The 18,002-nt window shown below is 39.4% G+C and overlaps 1 protein-coding gene and 1 long non-coding RNA gene across 2 annotated transcripts in view; one reads left to right on the top strand and one right to left on the bottom strand.

Annotated features, from left to right (window-relative positions):
• The window catches only part of LOC124253219 (amine oxidase [flavin-containing]-like), a 90,356-nt gene extending 79,755 nt beyond the window's left edge, over positions 1–10,601 (bottom strand). Inside the window, 1 exon segment of the mRNA XM_046686944.1 lies at positions 10,371–10,601. Coding sequence (XP_046542900.1) covers positions 10,371–10,494 — 124 coding nt within the window. The 5' untranslated portion in view covers positions 10,495–10,601.
• Positions 6,683–13,455, top strand: LOC124253221. The gene is made up of 3 exons (XR_006892142.1): positions 6,683–6,751; positions 12,794–13,158; positions 13,365–13,455. It is a non-coding gene; the product is annotated as an uncharacterized LOC124253221 (long non-coding RNA).
• The last annotated feature ends 4,547 nt before the right edge of the window (positions 13,456–18,002 follow it).

Genomic DNA, 18,002 nt, shown 5'->3' with positions numbered 1-18,002 from the left:
TGCTTGACGTCACACTGTAATGACCTCACTGCCTTAGAAACCAACGTCACGATGCATGCATGTCAGTTGTCATCGCCTTCTACAGTAAACTACTCCGTAGCACCTCGTTTCTTGGTTTCCAGTTGCTTCATTCGGCTAACATCACTGGTGGAAACATTGCGATTATGTTTTTCGACGGATATAATGTCTCAGTTTGACTCACAATTAAACAGCGACACGGCAACGTTCGCAATGTTTACATTCCCACAATGCATTTAAGTTGTAGAATGAATGAATTCACGTGTTTGTTATGAATGAAAAAATAATTACGTCAGAATGTGACCTAATTGAGAGGTCATCGGTTATCCAATCAAATCGTTAGAATCTCAGGTCAGGTTGTTACGACACAGGTCAACGCGATACGACACTCGTGTGACATACGAGATTAGTATGCAACTACCCATACGTTGACCTCGTGGGTAATAAAATGGGTTATCTACTGTGGCCTGGAATTCAATTTCTTGATCAGCATTCTAGAAGTTAGTGAATGTTTTACGTTTGTCAGCTTTTCTGTCTTTTCTTTGTGTAGTGGTTGGTGTCAGCTATGCGTTGCAAGACGTGTATGTATTGCTAAATAGAGGTATGTGGTACTGTCTGTTTGTGAGTATGGACCAAACAATCCTATGATCATCAGCATGAACATCGATCCCCCAATGGGGCAAGATGACATTTGTCAACCAAGTCAGCGAGCCTAACCACCCAGTCACCTCTTACGACAAACATGGCTGCTGAAGACTGACATCGATTTGAAAAATCATTTTAGCATTTTCACGACATGTTACCTTACATGGCTGGGCAACTTTGTTCCATGAAACTCTTGTCACTTTTAAGAGACCTAAGAAGGAATCTAGTTTGGTCTCCAGCAATGAATGCTTGTTTTACAGTAATCTAAATGGATTGGGTGCAAGGTTCACTAGCCAGTCCCTCCTGGATTCCACAGTTGCAGAATATATTGCGGAAATTACCTTTTAATGCAGAAAAACATCTGGTCTGCGGAAAAGGCATTTTCAAGCAGAATTTGCCATTTTTCTGCCATTGAATTCACTTATTTTGACAGCTGAATCAAGACTGACTATCAAATGAAACGATATTTTACAGAGTTTGTAATGCCATTCGTGATCACACTCATAAGAGTACTGTTTCAGATAATCTTTCTAAATCAAAATTACACCTTTCAAGCAAATATGAATTGTCGGCTGTACCTTGAATGTCATGAACTGGAAATGAAGAAATGTTTTTATGACGATAATGGTGATGATGATGATGGTGATGATGATGATGGTGGTGATGATGATGGTGATGATGATGGTGATGATGATGATGATGATGATGATGGTGATGATGATGATGGTGATGGTGATGATGATGATAATGGTGATGATGATGGTGGTGATGATGATAATGGTGATGATGATGATGGTGATGATGATGATGATGATGGTGATGATGATGATGGTGGTGATGATGATGGATGATGATGATGATGGGTGGTGATGATGATGATGATGGTGATGATGATGATGGTGGTGATGATGATGATGTGATGATGATAATGATGATGATGGTGATGATGATGATGAAGAAGCTCTAAAACAGTTACAGCTTTGTGTTTAAGAATTAAAGTTTGAAATTCTTTATAACTTTTTGTTGTTTTTTCAAGTATTAACTGCAGAATCTTTGATGATAATGCAGAATTTTAAAAATGGGATGCAGAATTTGGTGGCGGCGATGATGATTAAATTTGCTGCAGAATTCTTAAATATTCGAAATGGTGACGGAATCCAGGAGGGACTGAATAGCTGTGTTTCCTTTATGTCATCATCACATACAGACAGCTTATATCCATCACTAGTTGTCTGATTCACATGTGTTTATTTACACCTTATGGCCATACAGTTGGAACACTGAACAACAACTGCTTTATTAGTCATTTTAGTAGATGGCTGATGACACAGTTGAATACATGATGGATAACTCCACTTCGTTTCATGGATAAGCGACTTCTTTTTGATTCTTTATCACAACACATTCAGACCTAATTGTTGTTGTTATCAGGTGATGAAGGAGCAAGTTTTATTAGCTCTGAAATGTCGGTTGTATAAAGGATAAAAGAATATTTTTAACGCTCTTTGGTATGACGGTCTATCCACAAAAATGTCACATATTCACCAAGTCTTTGAAGGGCATTTAGAAGTGGAATGCATAGGAAAAGGAAGATTTATGGATGTCAACTTCTTTATTGTGAATAACACGACGTTCTGGAGTGTATGCTTGCTCCTTCGTCATGTTTGTCCAACTTCTAAATGCCTGAAAGAACTTCATGAAGATAACTCAGTTCTGGATATCAAGTTCTTTTCTGTACACCATTACAGCAATTTTCAGGACAGAATTGCTTGCTCGACAGCAATATATGAAGACCTATTTTGAAAATGTCATTGTAACAGTACATTAAGGAGTGAGTGAGTGAGTTTTGTTTTACGCCGCACTCAGCAATATTCCAGCTATATGGCGGCGGTCTGTAATTAATCGAGTCTGGACCAGACAATCCAGTGATCAACAGCATGAGCATCGATCTGCGTAATTGGGAACCGATGACATGAGTCAACCAAGCCAGCGAGCCTGACCACCCGATCCTGTTAGTCGCTGCTTACGACAAGCATCGGTTACTAAAGATTCATTCTAACCCGGATCTTCATGGGTCAGTACATTAAAGGTCACATGCAACCAAAAAATCAAACATAATTAAAACAAAATTATCACTTATTCATGACATATAATATACATTGCTGATTATGAAAAACATTTAAACAAAATTAAAAGCGTACAATCGCAAATCAAAAAGTGCAATATTTTGTACTTGGGTTTACTTCCCTCGAAACAAAGCACCTGGGATACCGAACCCAGTCAGAGCAGGTGGGTGTGCACTCAAGTGTAACAAAGCCTTCATTGGCTGGTTCATCTGTCGATGCCCTCATCGCGTTATTTTTCAACTTTGTAAGTTGAATTTGCATTTTGATGATTTGTATCTGTAAGTCCACACCGAAAGGTATCAGAATCTGCAGAGTTGTGTTTTACGTTGCATGTGACCTTTAAGGAAGTTGTCATCCATAATTTATGTCCACTTAGTTATACAAAAGTCTATTCGGCAGAAAAATCATACATCCAACATGTGAGTAAGTGAGTTTGGTTTTATGCCGCTTTTAGCAATAGTCCAGTAATATCACTGTGGGAGACACCAGAAATAGGCTTCACATATTGTACCCAACTGGGGTATCAAGCCTGGCTCTTCAGCCTGACGAGCGGATGCTTTAACCACTAGGCTACCCCACCGCCCGGGAGACACCAGAAATAGGCTTCACATATTGTACCCAACTGGGGTATCAAGCCTGGCTCTTCAGCCTGACGAGCGGATGCTTTAACCACTAGGCTACCCCACCACACCTCTACTATGACGAAAGTTGATGCTTTAACCACTAGGCTACCCCACCACACCTCAACATATGAAATACACCTGTTCACCTGTTTATCGCTACTGCACGGAACATCTTGTGATTATATGCTTGTTGTTGATCATGATCAGAGGCCCAGATAAGCTGCGTATCCGGGTAAAATAAGCATAGAAAATTTCCAATTACGCATTGTAAAAATAATTGTTGCGTACCAATTACGCATTTAAAATGTTAGATACGCAAAAAGTTTAAAACAAATGCGTACAGAATATATTTATAAAAATCGCTTGCGTAATGAAAAAGACATCGATTGCTATCAAGTTGTACTGTTAGTATAGGACAAGTGTTGTACTGTCAGTATAGGATGAGTGATTTTTATGAAATCATTTTCATTATATTTAAGTTGGTTTTGATTAGGTATGACATAAGGCAGAACATACCTGCTTAGTAAACTTACTCAATGACATAATACTTAGGTGAGTAAAATGACTGAAATACGCACATATTTGAAAGCAGTGGGTAACGGAAAATGAAATACCCACTCCACATTCATAATACCCACTCCAAAAAAATACATTGGGTACAGTACCCACATGAGCTAAATCCTATCTGGAGCTCTGATGATGATAATGATTAAATATGTTACTATACTTGCTACAAGTATACAGGAAGCAAGTTATTTGGTCGAATTCATGCACAAAATCATTCAGAAATATGTATATGATACAGAGGCCAGCTTTTCAGGGATTCTACATACTCAAATTTGTCAACACAATTCACTGGCTATGGCTGATAATATTAGTTTCTATCCCTGATTTAACAATCTGAACCCTCGACAGAGCACCCATTTGGATTTCAATGCAACAGTAATCACACGAGTGAGTAGGATTTTATGCCACTTTTCACAATATTCTAGCAATATCACAGCTGGGGACACCAGAAACGGACACAGCCAAGCACAGCCTTCAGTTTGGGTAAAGCAGAAGCTGAATGAAAAATGTCTGGAACTAAATTGCTTAGTTCCTCTTTTCAGGCAAAGTATGATATCATCTTGATCGCTGTTGTTGTAGATGTGAACAGAGAATTGACCAATTAACATGACAACATGCAGTAATTACAAACACACAATCATCATACGTACCATCTGTGTTATAACATCACTGGTATAATATGTCAAAAAGAATAACGGTTTGGGGGCTATGGGCAGCATATAATATAAGCCATACATGCTGCAACAACCTTTGACTGACACGTTCTTCAGCATCAGTGGGGTCTCTATGGGGCAGGATTTCCACTGACAGTGGCGTATGGCAAGCAGCCAATAGCCTGTAATGAGTGAGTGAGTGAGTATGGTTTTATGCCGCTTTTAGCAATATTCCAGCAATATCACACGGGGACACCAGAAATGGGCTTCACACATTGTACCCATGTGGGGATTCGAACCCGGGTTTTCGGCGTGACGAGCGGACACTTTAACCACTAGGCTACCCCACCGCCCCATAGCCTGCAATGAATATATAAATCAGATATATACGTATTAACATGAAATTACCTGAAAGTCCTGATCAATAGAGACCAAGGTTACTTCATCCCCTCTGCGTACGATCAACTCATCAACCAACCTTAACTGGTTGTATTACTTGTACAAACACCCGTAAACCCGATTGGCTTCTACTTGTATCTCTAGTCACTGGCTTCTACTTGTATCTCTAGTCACTGGCTTCTACTTGTAATCCCTTGTCATCCCTTGTTTCTGTACATCCCAATTCACGTCCTTGTTGTTTTAGTTAATTATTTACTGTACATATAGTCCCCTGTTATCTACCTTACTCATACTTGCTTGACAAGGATACAAGAATCTGTATCGAAACGTTGCATCTACCGAATAAAGAAGTTGTTTATCCATAAAGTTTGTCTGTATATTGCCTGAAAGTCACATATTTTTAAATAATCAGTCGAGATATTGGAATAGTATGCCAATGAGAAAACAACATAATTCAGTTATTTGGGATGTGGTGAGTAATTCCCGATCTCACGTTTCGTTGGCAGTTATAACCAGGATGATATGACAGATATGCCATGACAAGTATGATATAACCAGTATGTGATGACAAGTATGATATGATCAGTTTGATATGACAAACCATGCCAGTGACAAGTATGATATGACCAGTTTGATATGACAAATATGCCATGAAAAGTATGATATATACCAGTATGTGATGACAAGTATGATATGACCAGTTTGATGTGATAAAAGTATACGATAGGCAAAGTATGATATCATAAGTATGAAATGACTCCTCATCGCTTTGAAAAGTACAGTGAAGAAAGCCCGGAGGAAGGTAACACAAGAGTCAGACGTGCACCAAGCGGACCTAACAAATCTGAGAAAACAGTACGACAAAGTTGGATGTCAGGCCATGACCACAGATTTCTAGCATGAATGAGGTAAAAATCTCCGCGCAGTAAATTGTGGCACCTTACAAATGTTGCTAATACATGCAACTTGGTTTCTAGCATAACTGACGGATAAATCTCGACGCAGTGAATTGTGGCACCTTACATATGTTGCTAATACATGCAACATGGTTTCTAGCATAACTGACGGATAAATCTCGACGTAGTGAATAGTGGCACCTTACAAATGTGGCATATACATGCCGTTGTTGTCTTGGATATATAATTGGTGTTTTAGGAACATCACTTTGGGGATAATGAATCATTATATAAAGCTGCGAAATGACCTTTAGTCTTTCATGTTTAACTAAGCTTTTCAAAACACACCACAGAGCAATGAACTTTTTATTCAGCACAGTGGTGGTAGGGTAGCCTAGTGGTTAAAGCGTTCCCTCGTCACGTCGAAGACCCGGGTTCGGTTCCCCATCTGGGTACAATGTGTGAAGCCCATTTCTGGTGTCCCCCGCCGTGATGTTGCTGGAATGTTGCCAAAAGTGGCGTAAAACGTAACTCAATCCTTTTTTACAGTGAAATACAAAACAGCCCTAACAGCCACAATTCATTTTCTGTATCTCCGTTATCAAATATAGGTTGGTGTGACATTGCCTAGAGTTTGCTGGCTTAGCATCTGACAGGTGGACTTGACCCAGTAAAAGCCCCGAGTAGTATATGACTAAACATACAACTGCCAGCTCTAGAGCAAGGTCATACAGACACAACTAAACAGGCATCGTGTGTCAGGGATTTATGTTGATCTGCTCAGAGGCTTACATTCAGCCCTAAGTCAGCAACTGACAAAATGAGTGAGTGAGTATGACTTTGTGCCGCTTTTAGCAATATTCCAGCAATATCACAGAGAGGGACACCAGAAATGGGCTTCACAAAATGTACTCATGTGGGGAATCGAACCCGGTCTTCAGCATGACCAGCAAACGCTTTAGCCACTGGGCTAAAAACAATAAGCATATTCAAAATTCCATTTTTTAACAAAATAACATTTTTTTCCCCCAATGAGCCAACCATAGGCTCTTAGTGTAGAATCCCGGAAAAATCCCTGCCGATACAGACCTCGACAAGAGATGATATCCTAAGGGAGGCCAGATGGATGGTGCGTCTCTTAAAATCACTTGTAGTTCAGCCAGCTTGATCAGTTCAGCTTAAAATTAACTCAAATTACTGAACGTCTGACCTTGTAGTTTTTGTTTGTTTGTTGTATAACGCAGCACTCCACAAATCTGTAAAAATGTAAGTCTAGACCAGACAATCCAATGATCAACAGCATGAGCATCAATCTATGCAACATGATGACATGTACCAACTAATTCAGGGAACCTGACCACCCAGTCCCCTAAGTAATCACTTACAATAAGCATGTGTTGCCGAAGACCAGTTCTTCATGATGCTTTGAGAAGCATTTCATTTACTATGACATGTGAATTAGTGGTGTTCCGATTAATTGAAATAATCGAAGATTGGTCGCAGTGACCAAATGACCAAGCAATCGATCACATTTTCTCAAAATCGAACACAAATGATTTTGGAACTACTGGTTTAATGTTTGAAACAGTTGACGACGGAACATATCTTGGAAGTTGTCAGGGCCTGAAAATGTGTTTAATTGTTAGAAAACTCACTTGACTAACTGAAAAGTAATGACTGAATATTTCTTGAAGACTCCAGGAAGTTTTTCTTCATGCTGTATCAATTATCACATTAAAGTAGCAAGTTGCATCATGTTATACTTATCTGCAATAACAACCCGAATAGAAAAATCTGAAAAATGATGCTAACCAATTTTGTTCGATGATTGATTGGCTGTAATGAAACAATCATCAAATATGAGATTTTAACTAATTCCCAACACTAATGTGAATGAGAGCTTTCAGAAATCTTCAAGCAATATAATGGACCAGGCTCCAAAATGGGCTATTTGTATTATTTCCTTAATTGAGCGAGTTGGGTTTACACCCCTTTTAGCAATATTCCAGCAATATCACGGTTGGGGGACACCAGAAATGGGCTTCATACATTGTACCCATGTGGGGAACCTGGCTCTTTGGCATGACGAGGAAACGTTTTAGCCACTAGGCTACCCCACCACCCTATACCCATATGAGGAATCTAACATGGACCTTCAGTGTGACAAGCAAACACCATAACCACTTGGCTCCCCTTATAGAGGTGAAACAGTACAGCAATGTGATGATACAATATGTATGATATACAGACATGAACAAGACTCGATTTGAGGATATGAAACCAACTTCCCTCGGCGGTGCAACCTGGAAATAACCTTGTTGCACCAGACAAAAAAACAGTTGCACCTGCTGCTCAACTATATAACTACACTGAACAACGTTAGAAGCGCATCCACCCATATAATATGAAATATCACCGTCAGACTGCAATGTACCAATGATATCTGAGCATCGATGGTGTGGTGTATTTTAGTGTGGTGCGTTTCTAATGTTGTTCAGTATATATATACAATGCTTAAGTTCTAATACTGATGGTATTTGGCATTTTAAGCATAATGATATATATTTTGTCTTGGTCTGATAAGATCACTTGTTGTGGTGCATATATGAAATGAAACACAAGATTACTGATTCACCATGAAATTCCAAAATTATCCCTGACATGTAGTCACTCCTCCCAGCCAGTTTCTCATCATTCTGTTTTTCAGCTGAAGTCTGTGTTCTTTGAACAGCAAAACATTAACTTGCACTGGGTGAAGGTTGGTATAAACATGAGGTAGCATTTTGTAATTACAGGTTGCACCAGTGAAAGTTCTAAATGCTTAAATAAAGCAATGTTGATACAGCCAATTACCATTGTATGAGAGAGAAAAGTGTTAATATTTTCCTAACATAACATCTACTGAGGAGATGCTTGCACACCTGCTTGCCTCAAAAGAGTCAAATTTCTCCACACCCTCAACCAACTGTAACAATCCAGGTTAGAATAGATCTTCAGCAACCTGGGTTAGAATTGATCTTCAGCAACCTGGGTTAGAATTGGTCTTTGGCAACCCAGGTTAGAATTGATCTTCAGCAACCCAGGGTTAGAATGGATTAGAATTGATCTTCAGCAACCTGGGTTAGAATGGATCTTCAGCAACCTGGGTTAGAATTGATCTTCAGCAACCTGGGTTAGAATGGATCTTCAGCAACCTGGGTTAGAATGGATCTTCAGCAACCTGGGTTAGAATGGATCTTCAGCAACCCGGGTTAAAATTGGTCTTCAGCAACTCATGTTTGTAGTAAGAGGTGATGTACTGGATCAGGAGGTCAGGCTTGCTGACTTAGTTGACACATGTCATCATATACCAATTGCATAGATTGATGTTCATGATGTTGATCATTGGATCACTGGATTTCACTGGATTTTCTGGTCCAGACTGGATTATTTACAGACTGCTATCATATAGCTGGAATATTGCTGAGTGCGGCTCTAAACAACACACAAATCCCCCAGAGCAAAACATCTTATACTATGGCATGCTGCATTAAATATAGAAAACAACATGCCACGATGTAAAAACATTGGTCTTATATTACATCTTAGCAGATGTCTATATATTTTGACAAGAACTAGCCACAGCACAACCATACCTAGGAATCACATTAGAAAGTAAATCACCCAATCTTCCATTCCGAAGTATTTGGCCTCACTTCAAGTTTAGCACTGAACAAAACATTCCACAGTGAGATTAGCCAATTTTACCATATGGCCAATTTTACCTTATGACCTAGCTTTTAGAGCGACTCTGTCCTTGAGTCGTGTCAGTGGTGTTCTAAATCTACCAGCCAGCCCATTACATATCGTTATATGCTTTAATGAGGTAATACATATCCCCATTAACAGAACGATGTAAAACACTCCACATGTTTTTAAAGAGCTTATAGGCTGTAAAGCCCACTCATGTTTCGCTAAATAAAGCATATGATAAACCAGTACAAATAACCTGAATACCTCTATCCTATCAGCTGAAATTTCAGAAAAAAGGTATTTTTCATCCAAACACACTTAAATTGGGTATGTGACATGATGTGACGAGCTCTCAAAAATATGTTGGAAGTAAATTATTAAGAGCGTCGATCCTGCCTAGAAACCTCAGCTCACATATATGTAACAGTATCCATGAATCGTCTAATCTCTGGTCTCATTTCGTCTGATTCACGTTCACGTTTTCATACATTAATCTCAGTGGATCAACCAAAATCATCTTCCATGTAACCCACGATTTGCTCGGACGAGTACTGAAGCACCAAACGCACGTGCAGGATATAAACACGGGATCGATACACAATGAGGTCCAAGACGCCGATGCCGTTGTTTACAATTTTACCAAACTTTGGCGTGCTGCTTGCAGCTACAAAATGGCATTTTTGCACGTTTAAAGCATTAGAGCATACTTACCGCTAAGTCCGCCTCCAACTACAATAACTTCGGCCTTGTACTGGTTCATTCTAATTTCGTGCAGAGCACTGCCCGCAAATGTCGGTTTCACAACACTGCTAGCCGAGGTTTGGTCACGTGACATCTGTCAGTTGCAAATCAATATGGCCTCTACGGCAACTTGGCGGTTCAGGGTCGACCGAGCTTACTGCAACAAGCAGACTTAATTATTTGTGCTCAGGTGACAAAATAGATTGCGGAAGGAAACAGTGTTATTGTAGCATTGTTACTGGGAGATCTGTAATTAGCTGGTTCAGGCGAATATACGGCCCAGTTGTGCAAGTCATACAGTTTATATATATGACATTTCCATGCTTACATAAGTGAGCCCAACTATCAGAGATGCTGTAAAAACTAATGAGGGCTTGAACCTTTTAATCTGCAGCCAATTCAAATAATGGCAACATCTCTGCTAGCAATACCTCTTGCAGCTGTTGCTAAATGGTTTAAATGAGAGACTGCAGTCCTAATTACTATCTCGTGTAATTTGACATTGTGATAAACAGAAGCAATTAAGTGAAGCATTAAGACACAGATGCACATTTACGGAAATTGAGTAAAATTATGTTATTAAATTTATATTTGAATTCGTAATTAAAGTTGAATTATTTATACAATATGCTGACACGCAAAAAAATGTATTTGTCATCGAGAGGATAGGCCGTTTTTTAGTTGCGTTACAACCCGTAAAGATCCGGGTTAAATTGGAACTAATCTTCAGCAACCCATGCTTGTCGTAAGAGGCAACTAACGGGATCGGGTGGTCAGGCTCGCTGACTTGGTTGACATATGTCATCGGTTCCCAATTGCGTAGATCGAAGCCCATGCTGCTGATCACTGGATTGTCTGGTCCAGACTCGATTATTTAAAGACCGCCGCCATATAGCTTGAATAGAGTGCGGCGTAAAACAAAACTCACTACTTGCGTTATATATAGACAAATGTGTGAGTGAATATTCACTACCGACACAAACATATGGTACCGTCACGCCTAAGACCCGGGTTCGATTCCTCACATGGGTACAATGTTTGAAGCCCATTTCTGGTGTCCCCCGCCATGATGTAGCTGGAATATTGCTAAAAAAGGCGTAAAACTAAACTCACTCACTCACATGCCTATATGCCACCAAGGTGGCGTGCATGTATCGATCATCATGGTGGACACACCAGGTATTGATCTTCACGCAAGGAAGTAATTTTACAGAATTTCACGGTCTTCACTATCATTACATCAGTTCTCATACATTTTTGTCAGTATTCAGCAATATTCCAGCTGTATCACTGCGGCCTGTTGGAAATCTAGTTCAGATCTGGACTGAACCAGGGCTTCCTGTGCCGACGACAGCCCAGCAAACACAACGTTGCGGGAAGGTTGTAGATTGGTAACGTCATGACACAACGTTGTCACAACATTATTATTACGTCAGTTTATAACGTTATGTCACATTGTAATAACAACGTTGCAAATTTACGTTGAGGAAACGTTATGCTTTGGGCTCCTCACAACGTTATAACAAGTTTCTTATAACTTGGTGTCACGATAGAGTTTTCTGTAAAGCTTATCAGATATTCTTTCTTCACTCTTCGGTATCTTCTCATTTCGCCTACATCCCATTTCGCCTACAGTCTTAAACAACATGTCATGGTCTGTTGGCTGTTGATTACGCAATGGTGAACTAGTGGCACCCCTATGATCTAAAAATGGACTCTTCTAGATGAAGTAGTTCAAGGACAAAATGAATTTATTTATTTCTGTTACTTATAATCAATCTTTATTCATACTGAAGGCCACAGGCCCATAGTATACAAGAACATAGTACACAATATCATAGAAAAGAATAAAAATAGTCAAATCACAATATGTCATATCGCATCAAAATGTATCACATCATATAGCATCGCATTACACATACTATGTCGTATCACATCATATCATAACACCCCATATTACATCATGTCATATCATATCATATCATAGTGCACCACATCATACCATATCGTAACAAATAACAATATGAGTACATACATTCTATGAATTATTATGTTTATTTCTTAGAGACAATGCTTGATGGATAAAGGTTGACAACTTACGGATAAGAACATTGTCATCAGTACTCATTAACAAAGAAAATTTCACCCTATCGGGATATACAGAATAATATCTTGGGACATTTTTTTTTCTTAACTCACAATATAATGGGCAAATTAAGAGGAAGTGATATTCATCTTCTACACAATTAAGATCACAAAATGTACAAATTCTATTTTCCCTCTCTATTTTATGATATCTCCCTGTTTCGATTGCCAAGTCATGTCATTATAATTTTCTGATCACAATAAAATGATAATTTAATTTAAACCTATACGGTATGTTCTCATTTCAGGCAGCAATACCCTCAACATCTGGAGACGCAGTCAATGTATCCATCCTCGCAACATGGACCTGATCCACCGAGAGGAGGGGAAGAGAAGCAGCACGTCGCACATGGGAGTTGAAAGTTGGATTGTTCCTGTAGACGTTGACTAGGCCTTTCTCGGCAACTTGTCTCCAAACAGCTTGTGTATAATGGAAAAAACATCCACGGATATCAGCACCTGGGAACACTGTCTCGATGGCACCGATGGCAGCAGCTTCGTAGTCTGTTTGCACTATAGAAGGGGAGAGATTGACATCGACAGTTGTAAGCACAATATCCTTTAAGTGAGTAAACAGTCTGATATATGTGTCACGGGATTTGCTGGGAAGTAGGTAGACTAAGGCTTAGTCTCTGAATATATGTAATTTTGATAGTAACAAACAAGCCCATTTATATTGAAAAGGAGCCCTAGGGAGACCAGATGCCTGAACCTGAGGAAATCTAGACTTGCTTTATTTAGGGCTTTAGCACTGCAGAGAGGGCTTGGCAGTAGGGAAATTAATGTGGTTCAGGGACTGTGAGACAGACTAGGAAGCAGGGAAAGGCAACTAGATACATCTGGTCCTGTACAAGGCAGTGCAAAACATACACTTGGGTCCAAAGACTAGGGCACACACAACATGTTCCATCCATGTATACTGTTTCGGCCACAGCAAGGATATCCAGCATCTCTGCGGTTGTGAAGGTTAAAATCCTGATGCCATCACCGTCGTCTACCAGCAGGAACTGCCGGCCGTCTGAAGTCTCTGTCTTAAAAGCTTAAATTTTGTCTCTATTTGTTTGTAATTATTTTAAAAAACACAATCATGCGCAAGTCTTGAGGTTGTCACTTGTGACAACAGATCTTATCCTCTTTACTCAACTACATATCCTTATAACAACTTAGACCGCCTCCGTGGTGTAGTGGTTAGGGCGTCCGCCCGGAGAGCGGAAGGTCGTGGGTTCGATCCCCGACCGCGTCATACCAAAAGACGTTAAAATATGGTACTTGTTGGTCCCTGCCTGGCGCTCGGCATTAATGGGTACAACAAGGACTGGTCGGCTCGGAGTCAATATAATGTGTCTGAGTGGGGTATTCATGCTTCACTGCGGCATGGTATCTCAGTGGGCTAGCACTATATAAAACCAGCTTCAGTCTGGGCTAGTACAAGCAGCCGCACATACCCATAAACACGCAGGCACGTCGTCATATGAGCGAAAGATTCTCAAGCACGACGTTAACCCCAATTTCACCTCACCTATAACAACTTAGTATTTCACAGTGAGAAATTAACCACATCTCATCATCGCATGCATTAATCCCTGTCATTTTATTTTAACCCTGTCCGTGGATGCACTAATCCTGTTTACTCAACTACATATCCTTATAACAACGGTCGATCAATACTCAGTGAGTCAGGTTCATTATAAGAGTAGGGGTGCATTCTCTACTCCCAATTCGCCTACAAAAACATTGTAGGCGAATTGAGATGTAGGCGAATAGAGGCTACAGCTTCAGAAAACACACGACAAAACAACATGCAAATAGACGAATACACATCCGATTGAAGTGAATTTCTGCTTTGTTTCCTATGTACTGTTCACTACTGGGAAAACTATTCAAATATTAACGTTAAATAGAACGTAAGACAACGAAAATACGTTAGCATTTTGGTGACGTAAAACTGACGTATCACAACGTCAGGCCACAACGTTGTAACAACGTAAATGGGAGTCCTCAGAATAGCGTTGTAACAACGTAAATGGGAGTCCACAGAATAACGTTGTAACAACGTAAATGGGAGTCCACAGAATAACCTGGTAATAACGTGAAATTGTCAGCTGGGAGGTAACCATGTCACAAACAGAGACCACCGAGACAATCTTAACTGCTATATTTTATTCTAAGATGCTTCGGTGAAAGATCAAAGGCGCCGACAGTACTTTATCAGACGATAATGTGCACTTTTTGCATTACGTTACAATGTATTGGCGTCACTGCCCCATTCTAGTCTGCCCCTCGGAATCGAACACTTTTTGCATTACGTCACAATGTAAGCGACATCACGATGCATGTCAGTTGTCATCGCCTCGTACGGCCTCCGTAGCACCTCGTTTCTTGGTTTGCAGTTGCTTCACCCACCTAACATCACTGGTGGAAACATTACGTTTATGTTTTCGGACGTTTAAAATGTCTCAAGTCGACTCACAAGTTTGCAGGGACACGGTAACGTTCGCAATGTTTACATTCCCACAATGTAATCGTGGAATGTCGCTTGACTACTCAGCTTCATCTGGATCAAGCTGGTTTCCGGCTCCCTTTGCGCGCGCTAACGTTCGCCATCCTGAGAAAGTATTAAATTTGGCATCTTAGAAAAGAAATACAGTTCGCTCTACCACAACCTCGTGCTTTAACTATAATAGTTCAGGGCGAAAGTGTGCTTTATTACACTATACATGGTGGTAGAGCGAACTGTATTTCTTAAGTACAAAATTGCTGACCCCCACCCCACCCCACCCCTCCCTAGAACAAAATGGGAACAAATAATACCACCCCCACCCCAACCCCCATTAAATGCAGCAGCAGCTCATCATCAAAGTGTTCGCTTGTCACGCCGAGGGCTGGGTTCGATTCCCCTAACATGGGTGGAAGCCCATTTGTGGTGCCCCCTTCTCACCCCACATAGCGCCGTCGTGATGGAATATTGCTAAAAGAACTATCTCCTCTCTTAATTACGGGTGCCGTTTTGACTATGTTACCAGGTGTAGGTTTTGTAATTGATCTTATTCCGATATAGTATTGATCAGAGGAAAATCTAAATATTAGGACATGTGCACTAATTTGCATTAAACACATATTTATTCTAAGTGTATAATTAATATTAAAGTGTATATGTTTTAAACATTATGAGATGTAAATATAATTTACATTAAAACGGATGGGGTGGGGGTGGTGTGGGGTGGGGTGTTTGTGTCAATAAGTAATTATTCAGTGGCAGTATTATACACAGGTTCTAAACATAGCTATAATTTATGATATAAACTTCCACGTATATATTGATATTTTTATCATATAATGTTCCACACATTGATATTTTTCATAAAATCATATTTTTAAATATATATCTTGTTTTTGTTTTGGGTGTTATGATATTATGATATACAGCGAGTTCTAGGCCTGTCGGTACGTTTGTGTCATGAATGGAAACCTCTGGCAGCCATAACGCACTATCAAATAGCATTGGGTAGTGTTGAGTACTGTATAGTGATTACTGGAATATTACATGTGATCGTGCTGTGACCGTCTATTGATCAACATGGCTGCAGCTGGCACAGATATTAACACTGGGAGCCCAGGTGTACACGATTATCTATATAGATTAATTTCACTCCAATGATTTTGTTTATGGTTTCGTCATACAATGAACACAATGATAACCTATGCGAGGGTTTTTAATGAGAAGTTTATTCACGGATTCATGCTGACAGATGGGCTTTATTAGAATGTGTATGTATGGCTGTGTCTGTACGTGCGTGCATGCATGCATGTGTGGATGTGTGCGTGCGTGCGTGCGTGCGTGTGTGTGTGTGTGTTTTAATCAATGATTTTGTTATCATAAAACATTGATCAAATTATTTGGCAATTATGAATACCATAACATGTACTCTACTGTATATTGAGCACAAACTGTATTGCAATTCTTCTATTATAGTGTACATATATAACTCACAGAGAGGGGATGCTATCACTAAATTGTCATAATTCAGAGAGAGAATGGGGGAGAGGGATAGGGAGAGAGAGGAGGGAGAGATAGGAGAGAGGGAAGAGAGAGAGAGGAGAGAGAGAGAGAGAAGAGAAGGGAGAGAGAGGGAGAGAGAGGGAGGGAGATGAGAGGGAGAGAGAGAAGAGGTATTTATATAGAAATAAGGAGCAGGAGTATATTTTATATATAATTTATATATATACTTAAATATATATAAACAGTTTATATATACATTTTACATATAAACAGTTTATATATTTACATTTTATTATATATAAATAAATTTATATGAGATGGAGAGAGAGAGCCATTTATATATATATATACTTATATATAGACACGTATATATATTTTATATATAGCTTATATATTTATTTTATTACATATAAATAGATTATAGGACCTTTATTCTATCATAAATAGATGCATATATTTTAATATATACAATGCATATTATATTTTATTACATATAAACAGATTATTTATTTTATTAAATAATGCATATATATACTATATATAAATATATGAGATATGTGAGCATGACATATATAGTTTATATTATATGACATATATAGTTTATATATATTTAAATATATATAAATAAATTTATATATATTTATCATATAAACATTTATATATATTTATATATATATAAACAGTTTATATATATATATTTGTTTACATACAGTTTCATTTTTATATTTATATATATATAAATAATTTGGCATATATAGTATTTGTTTATATATGTTTATATATACTTTAAGTTATATAAATACGAGATATATATTTTATATATATAAATAGTTTAATACCATATTTATATTTATAAATGTTTATATACTATATTAGCTTTATATGGGAGGTGGGGATGGAGAAAGAAGAGGGAGGAGATGGAGAGAGAGAGAGAGAGAAGGGATAGGAGAGGGAGGATGGAGAGAGGAGAGAAGAGGAGAGGAGAGGAGGAGAGAGGATGGAGAGGGAGGGTCAGAGAGGGAGGAGGAGGAAGAAGAGAGGGAGATGGAGAGAAGAGAGGGGAGGAGAGGAGAGAAGGAGGAGATGGAGAGTGAGAGAGAAGAAAGGAGGGAGAGGGAGGGGAGGGAGAGAAAGAAGGAGAGAGGAGATGGGAGAGAGGAGAAGAGGAGAGAGGGATGGAAGGGGAAGAGAGATGGGAGAGGGAGATGGAGAGAGAGAAGAGAAGAAGGGAGAGGAAGAGATGGAGAGGGAAAAGAGAGGAGAGGGAGATGGAGAGAGAGAGAGAGAGAGGAGAGGGATGGAGAGAGAAGGGAGGGAGAGATGGAGAGAGAGAAGAAGGGAGGAGGGAGGAAGAAGGGAGGAGAGATCTGGAGGAGAGGAGATGGAGAAGAGGAGGGAGGGAGAGGGAGAGGAGAGAAGGGAGGAGGGAGGAGGGAGAGGAGAGAGAAAGAGGGAGA

Source organism: Haliotis rubra, unplaced genomic scaffold, assembly GCF_003918875.1.
Source record: "Haliotis rubra isolate DU_JTF1 unplaced genomic scaffold, ASM391887v1 Scf535, whole genome shotgun sequence".
Classification (NCBI taxonomy): Eukaryota; Metazoa; Mollusca; class Gastropoda; order Lepetellida; family Haliotidae; genus Haliotis; species Haliotis rubra.
Note: the sequence above shows the minus strand (reverse complement) of the source record. Positions and strands in the feature narration are given on the sequence as shown.